This window comes from Symsagittifera roscoffensis, chromosome 1 (genome assembly GCF_963678635.1).
Source record: "Symsagittifera roscoffensis chromosome 1, txSymRosc1.1, whole genome shotgun sequence".
Taxonomy (NCBI): Eukaryota; Metazoa; Xenacoelomorpha; order Acoela; family Convolutidae; genus Symsagittifera; species Symsagittifera roscoffensis.
Genome location: NC_087062.1, coordinates 33207823 through 33222634, shown reverse-complemented (window position 1 = coordinate 33222634; position 14812 = coordinate 33207823). Strand labels below are relative to the sequence as shown.

Here is a 14812-nt window from a genome sequence, read left to right as displayed (position 1 = left end):
CTCGCATTATTCGCTCGAATTTAGACTAAAAATGGAAAATTTAAAACTGTTTTTCTCGATACTGGGATAACTTTTTGGAAATTTTTAAAATTTCGTTCGAATCACAACTGAAAGAGCTTTAATATGATACATCATTCGACTCTTTCCCATAATTTTTGTGGTACCTGATTTTGCATGGAAAAGAAAAATAAAGACAAAAAAGCTAAAACACACCCGAATACGAAGTTCCTTCCCATTTCGCAAAGGGTCGGAACCAAGGCTGCTCAAAAATTAATTTTCAATTGAAAAATTAAATTTCAGCAAAAAATCAATTAACGGAAATGGAGAAAACTAAAAATCCATTAATGGCGTTCAGTTCGAATGTTTCTCAGTTTTCTTCTTGAAGAGCGTCATTGACGGTTTCAACATTCCACATTCGTGCATTGGCTCTGAAAAAGAGCTGTTCTTCGAGATGTAAAGGGGTTATTGACTGCCGCAGGTCACCCAGAGAATACCCAGCTGCGCTGAAAAATCTTTCAATACGGTTCGAGGTCGGCTTCAAAAATTTGTTTGCACTTTGTTTGGATTTCCACTTTCCGCCGCACAAAACATCTTTCTCTGAAATAACGGAAATGGCCTTTAATTTTTCGAATTAAAAATCCATTAATGCCACTTTGAATATTAAAAAATCCATTAATGGCCATCCATTAATGGCCGTTAATTTTTCCCCCCATTAATTTTTGAACAGCCTTGGTCGGAACAAAAACTGGCAACAGGAAATGATTTATATAAATGTTGAAGTAAATTGCAGTATATTTAATATCCGTTTTGCATCTAAGGCTCAACCGAATTTCAAAAAGGTCATCGGGTACATGTGGTGATGAATGTCGATAGAAACTAGATAAATTGTGTTCGAAATAGGCTTAATGGTCCCCTAGAGTGTACTTTCTTTCGAATGCTGGCCGTGGCTCAAAATTGAACTGTGTGTAAACGCCATCTACATTGCTCAATTGAATGAAACAGTAAAAGAAAGACACTGACGCTATCTATCCGTATAGGGAAAAGAGTTTTCTTCATGATTCCTCCATGGCAGACGGACCGAATGAAAGAAATAGAATTTTCTAAAAGCGGAAGAAGTTTTGAACAATTGTTAGAACTTTTACCATACAAAAGATTGTCATTGTCTTGATTTTTCTTCCATTTGGAGCTTCTGCCATGAGAATACTCTACTTCACAGTAGATTAGGAACATAGAAAACTGCCCGTTCGTTCATTCCTCTGGGAGTGTGAACCTAAAAGTAGGAAAATGTACAAAACTGGATCTTCAATGGCATAGTAGTTAGTAGTTCAGCGCTTGAACATTTGAGCTGCGATATGGCACTGAAATTTTGAAAGTAATTTTGACCTCTGATAAGGCAACTAGAGTTCAAAGGGATTGGTTTTTTTGCTCAATTAGTTTTCCTCTAAATAGTCAAATCAACCAAAATGTGCTTGGATGTTATGACATAAAAGGTGATGGTACGCTAAACGCAAGGCTATTAGCCCATTGAGGTCTAAAAAGGTTGATAGCATTGAGAAAAATGTGGAAAAATATTTAAAACAAATTGATTATACCATAGTTTGAAAAGTTACCGTGATATAGTAATATTGATGTTCAGTAGGTCACAAAGCAACAGTGTTATTTAAATACTTGACTTAATTGTCTAGGACTCCTCAACTGTTGGCCAGACATGTCTGGTTAAGAATACGGACAAGCCAGTGTACAATTTCAAGCAGAAGCTGCCGATATCGGACAAGAAGGAGAGAATGTCCAGACAGGTCAGAAGGAAGACATTCGACGTCACAGTCCTATCCAAGGGGTGAGCAATTTCATATCAACAGTAGGACTTAATAGAATTTAAAAGCAAATCAGGTTTTTGCATATTGATGGCCGTAAATTTTGTCTATGATGTTGACTCAGATAGGTTTTAGCTGTGGAGATAAGAACATGTTTAGCCGTTAAAAGGGATCGAATTGATTATTCAAAAATAATTGCGGTCGCGCCTAATCAGTTTGATTTGTGTAAATTTGATCAGTTTGTTTCTTACTCCTTAAAGTTAAGTTTTTTAAATGTGCGGAAGTTTTTTTTCGTTTTCAGTGGGATTTTCAAGTCTGACAGGGCCATAGGAGTGGCCCAAGTGAAGCTGGACATACTGGACAAAAAGTGCACTCTACACGAAGTCGTTCAAGTTAGTCACAATCATTTTGTATCACTGAAGCATTTTTTGAATAATGTTGTTTACGATGAGATTTATATTGAGGAAGTTTGACGTTAGATGATTTTTTATTCTGAAAGGAACATTTCTAAAACTAACAATTTTTCCGATTCGTTTGTCATATTATTATCCAATCAGTTATTTTGATGTTTCAACTTGAAATGTTCAATTGTTCTCTAGCTAATGGACCCCGTGCATACAAGAAGTAAAAGCACTTGTGGTAAAATTGAGGTCAGTGTGCGAGTGAGAGAACCATTCGTGTCCAAAGATACCGAAGATGTGATCGAGAAGTGGCTGGTAGTCGACGCCGAACCAACCAAACCCATTCAGCCTCCTAAATTGCAAAACTCCCCTCAACAGACAACAGCAATTGCAAGTGAAGCGGAAGCTGAAGGCAGTTCAACCGCTGGGAAAGAGAAAAAACGAGCACCGGCAGAAAACCAAAACGAGACCGACCCGAATACCCTGAGCGCAAGTACCAAGTCACCCCCAAAAAACAGAAAGAAATCTCCAAGACCCCCGCCCAGAGCGCCCCCTGGAGGTTCAAAATAAGAGAAAACTAATGACTGCTCTGAGAGTAGAATGTAAATTGAATTGTGATGTAATTTAAGACTTGATATGTCCCTTCGCCCATAAATAGAAATAATTTCGCAATTTCTGTCCTATCAAACAATGGTGCTCGTTCTAAAAAATATGAAATAACGTTTTCTCGAACCATTATTTTTGCAATTTCTCCGAATTCTAAATTTTCTGACTTTGTCTCCTAAACTTGAGATGCGTAGCTGATTACTGAGCGAAACATTAGTCTCATATAAGATTGCAAACGGTTTTTAACCAATGAATTTTTTTGGGCTCGTGCTCTTCGCTTTTTCACTCGCATTTTAACAGCACCACAATTATAGATCGAAGAAGGTTTTTTTTGAGTGTTGATAAACGAAGTATGGATCTTCTTGATGTATATTTTTTTAAAGAAAAAAGTTTCCAGCTCTATTGGATAACATGGATAATTTCTGTTTGGTGACATGTTTTCTGTATTGTTAAGGAACGTAGTTCAGACAATTAAATTAGTCGAGCTGATTTTTTATTATTTGAAGAAAATAAATTCAATAACGCTCTAATCTGATCTTTTCGCGTTTCATTTCTGGTTTCTTTACGCTTGCGATTAGCAAGCATTATCAAACCGGAAATATACATTTTTTTCCAGGCCTAGATGTAACGAATATGCCTGGGACTTGGGAAAGGATATGGTATCGTTAGCTTTTTTTAATGACGGTTGGTTCAATTTCTTCAACAGAAATAGATACGGAATCGAATATGATTGGATAAGATGGAGATCGTATCTCTCGCTAATGAATCGAAAAACTGGCAGAGTATTAACATAGCGCTCTATGTGCCGTTTCAAATCGATAAACTATTTTTTTTTAATTCTTAATGATTGTGTCGACATGTCATCTTCATCGCCATCTTCGATACATTCGTCTTCAGACGCAGACCAGGACCTTTTTTCAAACGGAAAATAGTCTGTTAAAATAAAAACTTCCCGTCAATTATTTTTTTGTCGGCTTAGTTGTCTCATCTTGGAATAGTCATTATTTGATGCGCGCATTTTTATTAAATTTAGCTTTTACGTACCTTAACTTAGTATATCATTTGTTTTTTTTCCTGTTTCGCTAAAAAAAATTTCATCGGCTCAAACAATCTCGGTCTATTTTTTATCGGGTTAATGTTCTAATTTTAGGTCGTTTCAAGAGAAACATAAATTAATCACTCGCATCCGCACTATTTAGGATGGATGTATGCTCACCAATCGGTTGATTTTTTTCAGTTACAGAAAACTTTCGAATTTATTGGAAAAGTTCTTAGATTTTTCTTAAATTTTTTATGAATTGCAACAAAGGGGCATTGATTTTCAAAAACCGTCTAATCTACTGTACTAGAGTCTCTTTTTACTTGACCCCTCTGTCTCCAGCCTTTGAAAAAGTCTGTGGGGAATATTTCACCCTTTTTTTTGATATTTTTTGTCTCCTCGAAAACGGCCCCTCTCAAATCTGAGTTTTAATTTTAAACGAATAGAACGGTTTGTGAAACTACCATCATAAGCGCTACGCCGATTGCTTTTACTTAAAAAGATATGGCTCTCGGAATAGTTTTGATTGATTTTTGATGGTTTTATTAGTCGTTTCGACTTTTCTCAGAATTGAACCTCTCAAATTTGGTATTGTGGGTTGAATGGAGATACCGGCTACTCACTTAATGGCCACTCACTAAGTTTTTCACACTAAAAATTATTGGCCTCGCAAAAAGTCAATTTTAAAAGTTTTTGACCCTTTTCTTAAATTTTTTGATTACTCTCAAAAACTACCGTGCCATATCTGAGATTTTGGGTTCAATTCAAGGAATGAGTTGTGGGAAACTCATTTGCTTATGCGACTACGCCCAAGTTTCTCTGACATCAAAAGTTATGACCATCGGAAAATTCTAAATTTATATTTTTTGACCGTCGGAGATTTTGGGTTCAATTGAAATAACAGGTGCGCTTATCCCTTCAACATAAGCGGTCACGCCCTTCTTTCACACAAGAAGCTATGATACTCAGAAATCTCAATATTTCAATTTTGTTGGACGTTTTTTTGAATTTTTCTCTTTACTGCCAAATCTGATATCTGAGGTTTAATCGGAACAACAGATTGTTGAAAGCCTATGTTTATAATTGGCTTTGCCCAGTCTGCTTGAGGAAAAATTGTTGGCCTTCCTATAAGTTAAAGTTTTGAAGCTGTGACAGTTTTTTGGAACCTTCTTGACTTAACGCGAAAATTACCGTGCCAATTCTCAGGCAGACTTGTTAACGGGCCGCCATAATTGAGGCCCGGCCCGGCCCAATATAATTCAAGTCGAGCTCGTTGGCGGCCCGATGAACAGGGAATTTATTAAATATCGGCCCGTTGCTGCTTTTTTGGTAGAAAACAAATTTGTTTCAAAACAATTTTAATTAATTGTTTTACTTATTTATAAAGACCTTTTTTAAAAGCCATGGAAACCATTTCAATTGCCTCAACGGTTGTTGGCGAAAGTTTTGCCCGTCTTTTGGATACCTTCAGACCGCAATCAGAGTCAAAGATTTCGTGCTTCGTGTCACGTCGAATTGTTTCTGCAGTGAATCGGCAGTGAACGTAGTAGTCATGTCGTTTAGCACACTGCAAGCTGTACAGTGCGCACTGAAACATAACATTGGTTAGTCAATAAAAGTAAGGCCCGTTGGGGCCCGTTGACAAAAGTGAAAACCTCGGCCCGGCCCGTTGACAAGTATGTTCTCAGGTTGTTCAATCGAAAAAACCGGGTTTTGGTAATCTTGTCTGATAAAGAGGCCGCAACCTGGTGTTAGCTGAAAAAATGTATGGATTCTAGAAATTCTTTGAACGTTTGTTAAATTTTGACCATTTTTTAGAAACTTCTTAAAAACTACACAAGCAAATCTGAAATTAAATTTTTTTTAAAGATCCGGTTGCGATATAATTACTCCTGCAGAAATGGCGACTCCTCAATGTTTTGTGTGAGAAGTGATATCTTCTTGGAAAAACTGATCTGATTTTGCCCTCAGAAAAATAAACCTTTTGATTTTTTGACCGTTTTTGAAGATTTCATTTTTTTTTAAAACTACCCTCCCAAATCTGAGATTTTTGTTCAACCGCAAGTACAGGTTCCGTGAATTTCATCTGCATAAGATTTTTTTAAAGAAAAACTTTATATTCTTGGGAAAATTTATTATAATAAAATTTTTACTCTTTTGTTTTTTTTTGCTTAGAAACAACTAAGGTTTTAAGCAAAACCCAACTTTTAAAATATTTTGTGCCGCACCTGTACAGCAAATTGATTCAAGGTCAAACACGTACCCCCAACTTTAGCCGGGCTCCTAGTTGTTTTTAATCAAGACATGCAAATTTTGGTTTACCTAATTTTTTTAACAACCTCTAATAAAATTGTCGACTTAGTAAAATTATAACAACGTGATTGCCTTCTGATTTCAATATTGAACTTACCTTTTCACGACTCAGTGGGAAAAAAAGCATCTAATTTTTTGAGTTTTTTTGGGGGGAATCATGTTTTTGGATTTAAAAAATAACCATCGAACTAGTCTCAAGAAGAATATTACATAAGTCGTGATGATTTTTTTTTGCTTTTTTCAAGGAGGGTATTTTTTATGAAGGCGTTGAAAGTAGTTCAGATTTTTATATAGTTCTAGATTATTTTTTTAAAAAGTTTGAAACGAAAACTAAAAAAAAATTGTTCACACTCAAATTTATTTTTTTCGCGGTTTGATTTTTGATTTTCTAAGTTATGTTCGTTTCCTTTGTTAAAAGGAAGGCAATCACTATCGAGCAGATAATTTTAAATTGCACAAAAAAACTAGATCAAACTTTATAGATATTAATTTTACAATTTCCTAGCAATTAAAATTTTACCTATTGAGAAAGTTTCAATGATAAACTGTTATCGGCTTCGAAATAGCTTTAAGGCCATATGTTTAAGAGTCAAGGAAAATAGTTCAGACTTGTACATAGGTCGCGATGGTTCGTTTTTTTTCTTCGAATTTTAAGGAAAATTCAATAAACTTGTTCAAGCTGAAGTTTATTCCTTCGCGGTTTGGTTTTTTTTCTAAGTTCAGTTCTATTCCTTCGCTAAAAAGAAGGCAAGCTCCATATCGAACAGCGAAAGAGTAAAATTCAAAAAATAATTGTGATTGACTGTAATTTCGAAAATGAAATTTAATTTTCAGATGTAGTTTTCAGCGAGACAAAATTTTTTTTTATTGATCCAGTTCTCTCAAATTGGATTTTTTTAAATCAAAAAGTGCCAACCATAAAGTGTTTAGGAAATTAAAAAGCTTTAGGGGCATCTGTTTTTTTCTCTGTGAATTTTGAAAACTGACATTTTTTCAAAAAACAAGTCAGCCTTGTTTTTCTGTTTACTTGCGTTTATTGACTCTTTTCTGACTGTCTGTTGGCTATGTTCTACCTTGAGTTTCGTTTCTTTTATAAAAAAATAATTTTTTTGTTTCTTTTTGTGGTGTGACTGTTTTCAAACTGTCTTGTCTGTTGGCCGGGTTTATAGTTTTAAAAGTGGTGCAAAATCAGAGATCAGGTTTATGCTTCAATTGTAGGCCTTAAAGAAGGCAAAAAATTTTTCTCAGGTGGAAAGCTTGCAATAATGGTAGCTTCTCAACGGTCAAAAAATGAAGTGATGACACTTCTGTAGGTCATGTTTATGAAAGTTATGTTGATATTTGTTCTCATTTAAGATTGCAAAAAGGAAGGCAAACAAGTATTTTGAATAAATAAAGTTCACATAGCGCGAAAAAAATTGAATGAGTCCTAGTTTCAAAAAACAATTTTATTTTTCAGAAAACCCAATTTCCCTCACTTATGACCAGGAAGGGGCAGCTTAATTGCATTATGCTGTAGTGGGTTGAAGGGCCGAGAAAGCAGGAAATATGCTGCTAGCTAGAATCAAATCAGTGGCGAGGTTTCTTGTCTGGCCTGCTGTTGCTACCTACCAGCGTCGACAGAATTGCGACGAATTTATTAAGAAAAAATAATTAGTTCACTAGGGTATCAAATTATTTTGAAACATGTTGCGACAAACACCAAGCAGTCCCTTTTCCGAGCTAGTGGTATGACATTATATCATATGAGTTTAGCAATTCGATTATGCAGTTAAACAAGTCGCCCCAGTGTTCGTTGGTTAACTTGTAGTTTTTTTTTGATATTGTTGTTAGAGTTTTTGTCGCGAATATAGCTCTTCATTCATAGTAAAAATTTAATAATTTGAAGAGATAATTTTTTTCAATTAGCTATTTGATAAATTGAAGCTCCAAAATTGGAGACAATTTTCTGTTATTGCCCTTTTAGTTTTAAAATGAAGGACTAACTGCGTGAAATTGAAATGAAACTGTCCTGAATCAAAAAAAATTACAATGAAGCTTGTTTGTTTGTTTGTTTTTATCATGTATGTTCCAAATTTTTAGGAACACTTAAAGCTGCCAATGCTTCTGCGGCAAACTGTGCCGGCGGCGTTCTCTCTGGAAACACACTGGTCATACCGGTGGAGCAACCAGCTGTCCCGAAGCACAACGCCGACCCAAAAGAGGTAGCCAGTCTGTTTTTGTCTATCGAAGAACAACTGCAGCTTCAGATCAATAAGTGCAAATACGACTCGGAGTATTATGCAAGTATAGGAGAGATTGCCAATGTGAACAAAGCGAAGAAAATGCTGCAATGCAGTGCGGTAGACTTGAATGTAGTGCAGGCGTGTAGATTGAGGGGAGAGTTGCCGCCCAAGATGCACTATGAGCAACGTGCCTTCACTAAAATAAGGTAAGCATTGTCCAGTTTATTGAATCGGCGATAGTTTTCCTCATAAGACCACTTATGCCAGCACGAGCACAGTATCTATGATCAAATTGATCGAAATTTTGCTGTGTCATTTCTCAGAAGACTAGCCAATTTATTTCCCAAACAATGGGTGTCACTGCTCGTCCCGAGACCCATGTCCCTGTGGCCAGCATCTCCGTTACATACAAGAGTGTGCTTAAGCATACTGTACAAATCAGCGTTAAACGTCATCTTTATTTGATACTGTTTTCTGATAAGGGTAAACAGTGATCTGAACGAGGGTGAGTGTGAGGTTCTGGTGTCGCGGGCGATCAACCTCCCATGTGCAGACGGGACCAAACCCTCCGAGCTGTCCACCTTCGCCAAGTGGTCTTTCCCTTGGCCATCTGTGAGTACTTACACAAGACTTACATTCAGTTTACAATTATGATACATCATTTTTAACAACATCATTAAGCCTTCGAATTATGCTGAAAAGTTAAAAAGTTTTGAATCCTAAGAATACATATTTACACCCGCATAGCTTGTGTTAGAGTATGAAATTTCTAAAATGCGTCCGCTCTATAAATTGAGTCATGGTAGTTGGTAACTTTCTTTTTTTCTTAAAATTGACTGGTACTGCTAATGCGTCATAATTGGCGTGCGTCACTTCTGAAATTTTGTAGACTCAAAATTTTACTCATTCAGTTTTTCCCAGTAGCTTTATCTTTAAAAGTTGTAGAAAAATAACTAAGAAAACAAAAAATAAAATTTTTTTTTTTTTTTCAAATTTTCTGGCAGAAGTTTTAATTTCCAGATGGCGCTAAAAAACTCCAAAAATTTATTTACTTGAGGAAAACTCTAGCAAAAATAAGCTATTGCAAGCCTGCTGGCTCGCATTATTCGCTCGAATTTAGACTAAAAATGGAAAATTTAAAAATGTTTTTCTCGATACTGGGATAACTTTTTGGAAATTTTTAAAATTTCGTTCGAATCACAACTGAAAGAGCTTTAATATGATACATCATTCGACTCTTTCCCATAATTTTTGTGGTACCTGATTTTGTGTGGAAAAGAAAAATAAAGACAAAAAAGCTAAAACACACCCGAACATGAAGTTCCTTCCCATTTCGCAAAGGGTCGGAACCAAGGCTGCTCAAAAATTAATTTTCAATTGAAAAATTAAATTTCAGCAAAAAATCAATTAACGGAAATGGAGAAAACTAAAAATCCATTAATGGCCATTAATGGCGTTCAGTTCGAATGTTTCTCAGTTTTCTTCTTGAAGAGCGTCATTGACGGTTTCAACATTCCACATTCGTGCATTGGCTCTGAAAAAGAGCTGTTCTTCGAGATGTAAAGGGGTTATTGACTGCCGCAATTCACCCAGAGAATACCCAGCTGCGCTGAAAAATCTTTCAATACGGTTCGAGGTCGGCTCCAAACATTTGTTTGCACTTTGTTTGGATTTCCACTTTCCGCCGCACAAAACATCTTTCTCTGAAATAACGGAAATGGCCTTTAATTTTTCGAATTAAAAATCCATTAATGCCACTTTGAATATTAAAAAATCCATTAATGGCCATCCATTAATGGCCGTTAATTTTTCCCCCCATTAATTTTTGAACAGCCTTGGTCGGAACAAAAACTGGCAATGATTTATATAAATGATTTATATGTATAAATGTTGAAGTAAATTGCAGTATATTTAATATCCGTTTTGCATCTAAGGTTCAACCGAATTTCAAAAAGGTCATCGGGTACATGTGGTGATGAATGTCGATAGAAACTAGATAAATTGTGTTCGAAATAGGCTTAATGGTCCCCTAGAGTGTATTTTCTTTCGAATGCTGGCCGTGGCTCAAAATTGAACTGTGTGTAAACGCCATCTACATTGCTCAATTGAATGAAACAGTAAAAGAAAGACACTGACGCTATCTATCCGTGTAGGGAAAAGAGTTTTCTTCATGATTCCTCCATGGCAGACGGACCGAATGAAAGAAATAGAATTTTCTAAAAGCGGAAGAAGTTTTGAACAATTGTTAGAACTTTTACCATACAAAAGATTGTCATTGTCTTGATTTTTCTTCCATTTGGAGCTTCTGCCATGAGAATACTCTACTTCACAGTAGATTAGGAACATAGAAAACTGCCCGTTCGTTCATTCCTCTGGGAGTGTGAACCTAAAAGTAGGAAAATGTACAAAACTGGATCTTCAATGGCATAGTAGTTCAGCGCTTGAACATTTGAGCTGCGATATGGCACTGAAATTTTGAAAGTAATTTTGACCTCTGATAAGGCAACTAGAGTTCAAAGGGATTGGTTTTTTTGCTCAATTAGTTTTCCTCTAAATAGTCAAATCAACCAAAATGTGCTTGGATGTTATGACATAAAAGGTGATGGTACGCTAAACGCAAGGCTATTAGCCCATTGAGGTCTAAAAAAGTTGATAGCATTGAGAAAAATGTGGAAAAATATTTAAAACAAAATGATTATACCATAGTTTGAAAAGTTACCGTGATATAGTAATATTGATGTTCAGTAGGTCACAAAGCAACAGTGTTATTTAAATACTTGACTTAATTGTCTAGGACTCCTCAACTGTTGGCCAGACATGTCTGGTTAAGAATACGGACAAGCCAGTGTACAATTTCAAGCAGAAGCTGCCGATATCGGACAAGAAGGAGAGAATGTCCAGACAGGTCAGAAGGAAGACATTCGACGTCACAGTCCTATCCAAGGGGTGAGCAATTTCATATCAACAGTAGGACTTAATAGAATTTAAAAGCAAATCAGGTTTTTGCATATTGATGGCCGTAAATTTTGTCTATGATGTTGACTCAGATAGGTTTTAGCTGTGGAGATAAGAACATGTTTAGCCGTTAAAAGGGATCGAATTGATTATTCAAAAATAATTGCGGTCGCGCCTAATCAGTTTGTTTTGTGTAAATTTGATCAGTTTGTTTCTTACTCCTTAAAATTAAGTTTTTTAAATGTGCGGAAGTTTTTTTTTCGTTTTCAGTGGTATTTTCAAGTCTGACAGGGCCATAGGAGTGGCCCAAGTGAAGCTGGACATACTGGACAAAAAGTGCACTCTACACGAAGTCATTCAAGTTAGTCACAATCATTTTGTATCACTGAAGCATTTTTTGAATAATGTTGTTTACGATGAGATTTATATTGAGGAAGTTTGACGTTAGATGATTTTTTATTCTGAAAGGAACATTTCTAAAACTAACAATTTTTCCGATTCGTTTGTCATATTATTATCCAATCAGTTATTTTGATGTTTCAACTTGAAATGTTCAATTGTTCTCTAGCTAATGGACCCCGTGCATACAAGAAGTAAAAGCACTTGTGGTAAAATTGAGGTCAGTGTGCGAGTGAGAGAACCATTCGTGTCCAAAGATACCGAAGATGTGATCGAGAAGTGGCTGGTAGTCGACGCCGAACCAACGAAACCCATTCAGCCTCCTAAATTGCAAAACTCCCCTCAACAGACAACAGCAATTGCAAGTGAAGCGGAAGCTGAAGGCAGTTCAACCGCTGGGAAAGAGAAAAAACGAGCACCGGCAGAAAACAAAAACGAGACCGACCCGAATACCCTGAGCGCAAGTACCAAGTCACCCCCAAAAAACAGAAAGAAATCTCCAATACCCCCGCCCAGAGCGCCCCCTGGAGGTTCAAAATAAGAGAAAACTAATGACTGCTCTGAGAGTAGAATGTAAATTGAATTGTGATGTAATTTAAGACTTGATATGTCCCTTCGCCCATAAATAGAAATAGTTTCGCAATTTCTGTCCTATCAAACAATGGTGCTCGTTCTAAAAAAAATGAAATAACGTTTTCTCGAACCATTATTTTTGCAATTTCTCCGAATTCTAAATTTTCTGACTTTGTCTCCTAAACTTGAGATGCGTAGCTGATTACTGAGCGAAACATTAGTCTCATATAAGATTGCAAACGGTTTTTAACCAATGAATTTTTTTGGGCTCGTGCTCTTCGCTTTTTCACTCGCATTTTAACAGCACCACAATTATAGATCGAAGAAGGTTTTTTTTGAGTGTTGATAAACGAAGTATGGATCTTGTTGATGTATATTTTTTTAAAGAAAAAAGTTTCCAGCTCTATTGGATAACATGGATAATTTCTGTTTGGTGACATGTTTTCTGTATTGTTAAGGAACGTAGTTCAGACAATTAAATTAGTCGAGCTGATTTTTTATTATTTGAAGAAAATAAATTCAATAACGCTCTAATCTGATCTTTTTGCGTTTCATTTCTGGTTTCTTTACGCTTGCGATTAGCAAGCATTATCAAACCGGAAATATACATTTTTTTCCAGGCCTAGATGTAACGAATATGCCTGGGACTTGGGAAAGGATATGGTATCGTTAGCTTTTTTTAATGACGGTTGGTTCAATTTCTTCAACAGAAATAGATACGGAATCGAATATGATTGGATAAGATGGAGATCGTATCTCTCGCTAATGAATCGAAAAACTGGCAGAGTATTAACATAGCGCTCTATGTGCCGTTTCAAATCGATAAACTATGTTTTTTAAATTCTTAATGATTGTGTCGACATGTAATCTTCATCGCCATCTTCGATACATTGGTCTTCAGACGCAGACCAGGACTTGTTTCAAACGGAAAATATTCTGTTAAAATAAAAACTTCCCGTCAATTATTTTTTTGTCGGCTTAGTTGTCACATCTTGGAATAGTCATTATTTGATGCGCGCATTTTTATTTTATTTTTAGCTTTTATGTACCTTGACTTAGTATATCATTTGTTTTTTTTCCTGTTTCGCTAAAAAAAATTCATCGGCTCAAACAATCTCGGTGTATTTTTTATCGGGTTAATGTTCTAATTTTAGGTCGTTTCAAGAGAAACATAAATTAATCACTCGCATCCGCACTATTTAGGATGGATGTATGCTCACCAATCGGTTGATTTTTTTCAGTTACAGAAAACTTTCGAATTTATTGGAAAAGTTCTTAGATTTTTCTTAAATTTTTTATGAATTGCAACAAAGGGGCATTGATTTTCAAAAACCGTCTAATCTACTGTACTAGAGTCTCTTTTTACTTGACCCCTCTGTCTCCAGCCTTTGAAAAAGTCTGTGGGGAATATTTCACCCTTTTTTTTTGATATTTTTTGTCTCCTCGAAAACGGCCCCTCTCAAATCTGAGTTTTAATTTTAAACGAATAGAACGGTTTGTGAAACTACCATCATAAGCGCTACGCCGATTGCTTTTACTTAAAAAGATATGGCTCTCGGAATAGTTTTGATTGATTTTTGATGGTTTTTTTAGTCGTTTCGACTTTTCTCAGAATTGAACCTCTCAAATTTGGTATTGTGGGTTGAATGGAGATACCGGCTACTCACTTAATGGCCACTCACTAAGTTTTTCACACTAAAAATTATTGGCCTCGCAAAAAGTCAATTTTAAAAGTTTTTGACCCTTTTCTTAAATTTTTTGATTACTCTCAAAAACTACCGTGCCATATCTGAGATTTTGGGTTCAATTCAAGGAATGAGTTGTGGGAAACTCATTTGCTTATGCGACTACGCCCAAGTTTCTCTGACATCAAAAGTTATGACCATCGGAAAATTCTAAATTTATATTTTTTGACCGTCGGAGATTTTGGGTTCAATTGAAATAACAGGTGCGCTTATCCCTTCAACATAAGCGGTCACGCCCTTCTTTCACACAAGAAGCTATGATACTCAGAAATCTCAATATTTCAATTTTGTTGGACGTTTTTTTGAATTTTTCTCTTTACTGCCAAATCTGATATCTGAGGTTTAATCGGAACAACAGATTGTTGAAAGCCTATGTTTATAATTGGCTTTGCCCAGTCTGCTTGAGGAAAAATTGTTGGCCTTCCTATAAGTTAAAGTTTTGAAGCTGTGACAGTTTTTTGGAACCTTCTTGACTTAACGCGAAAATTACCGTGCCAATTCTCAGGCAGACTTGTTAACGGGCCGCCATAATTGAGGCCCGGCCCGGCCCGATATAATCCAAGTCGAGCTCGTTGGCGGCCCGATGAACAGGGAATTTATTAAATATCGGCCCGTTGCTGCTTTTTTGGAAGAAAACAAATTTGATTTCGAATATGATTGGATAAGATGGAGATCGTATCTCTCGCTAATGAATCGAAAAACTGGCAGAGTATTAACATAGCGCTCTATGTGCCGTTTCAAA

The 14812-nt window shown here is 36.0% G+C and overlaps 2 protein-coding genes across 4 annotated transcripts in view; both read left to right on the top strand.

Moving 5' to 3' along the window:
* The window catches only part of LOC134843102 (coiled-coil and C2 domain-containing protein 1-like), a 58293-nt gene extending 55328 nt beyond the window's left edge, over positions 1-2965 (top strand). For all 3 annotated transcript variants that reach the window (XM_063859587.1, XM_063859586.1, XM_063859585.1), the window contains 3 exons: positions 1686-1837; positions 2116-2206; positions 2414-2965. In XM_063859587.1, the coding sequence (XP_063715657.1) occupies positions 1686-1837; positions 2116-2206; positions 2414-2785 (615 nt within the window). In that variant the 3' untranslated portion in view covers positions 2786-2965. The remainder of the gene's footprint in view (positions 1-1685; positions 1838-2115; positions 2207-2413) is intronic.
* A 2447-nt stretch (positions 2966-5412) lies between these two features.
* LOC134856867 (coiled-coil and C2 domain-containing protein 1-like) lies at positions 5413-12487 on the top strand. The gene is made up of 6 exons (XM_063873164.1): positions 5413-5464; positions 8256-8604; positions 8881-9010; positions 11193-11344; positions 11624-11714; positions 11922-12487. The coding sequence occupies exons 1-6, from the start codon at positions 5413-5415 to the stop codon at positions 12291-12293; spliced, it is 1146 nt and encodes a 381-aa protein (XP_063729234.1). The 3' UTR covers positions 12294-12487.
* The last annotated feature ends 2325 nt before the right edge of the window (positions 12488-14812 follow it).

Coding starts and splice junctions, on each gene's coding strand:
- LOC134856867 (XM_063873164.1), top strand. CDS start 5,413: ATGTCGTTTAGCACACTGCAAGCTGTACAGTGCGCACTGAAACATAAC. Junction 8,605..8,880: donor CGTGCCTTCACTAAAATAAG/GTAAGCATTGTC, acceptor TTTTCTGATAAG/GGTAAACAGTGATCTGAACG. Junction 11,715..11,921: donor CTCTACACGAAGTCATTCAA/GTTAGTCACAAT, acceptor ATTGTTCTCTAG/CTAATGGACCCCGTGCATAC.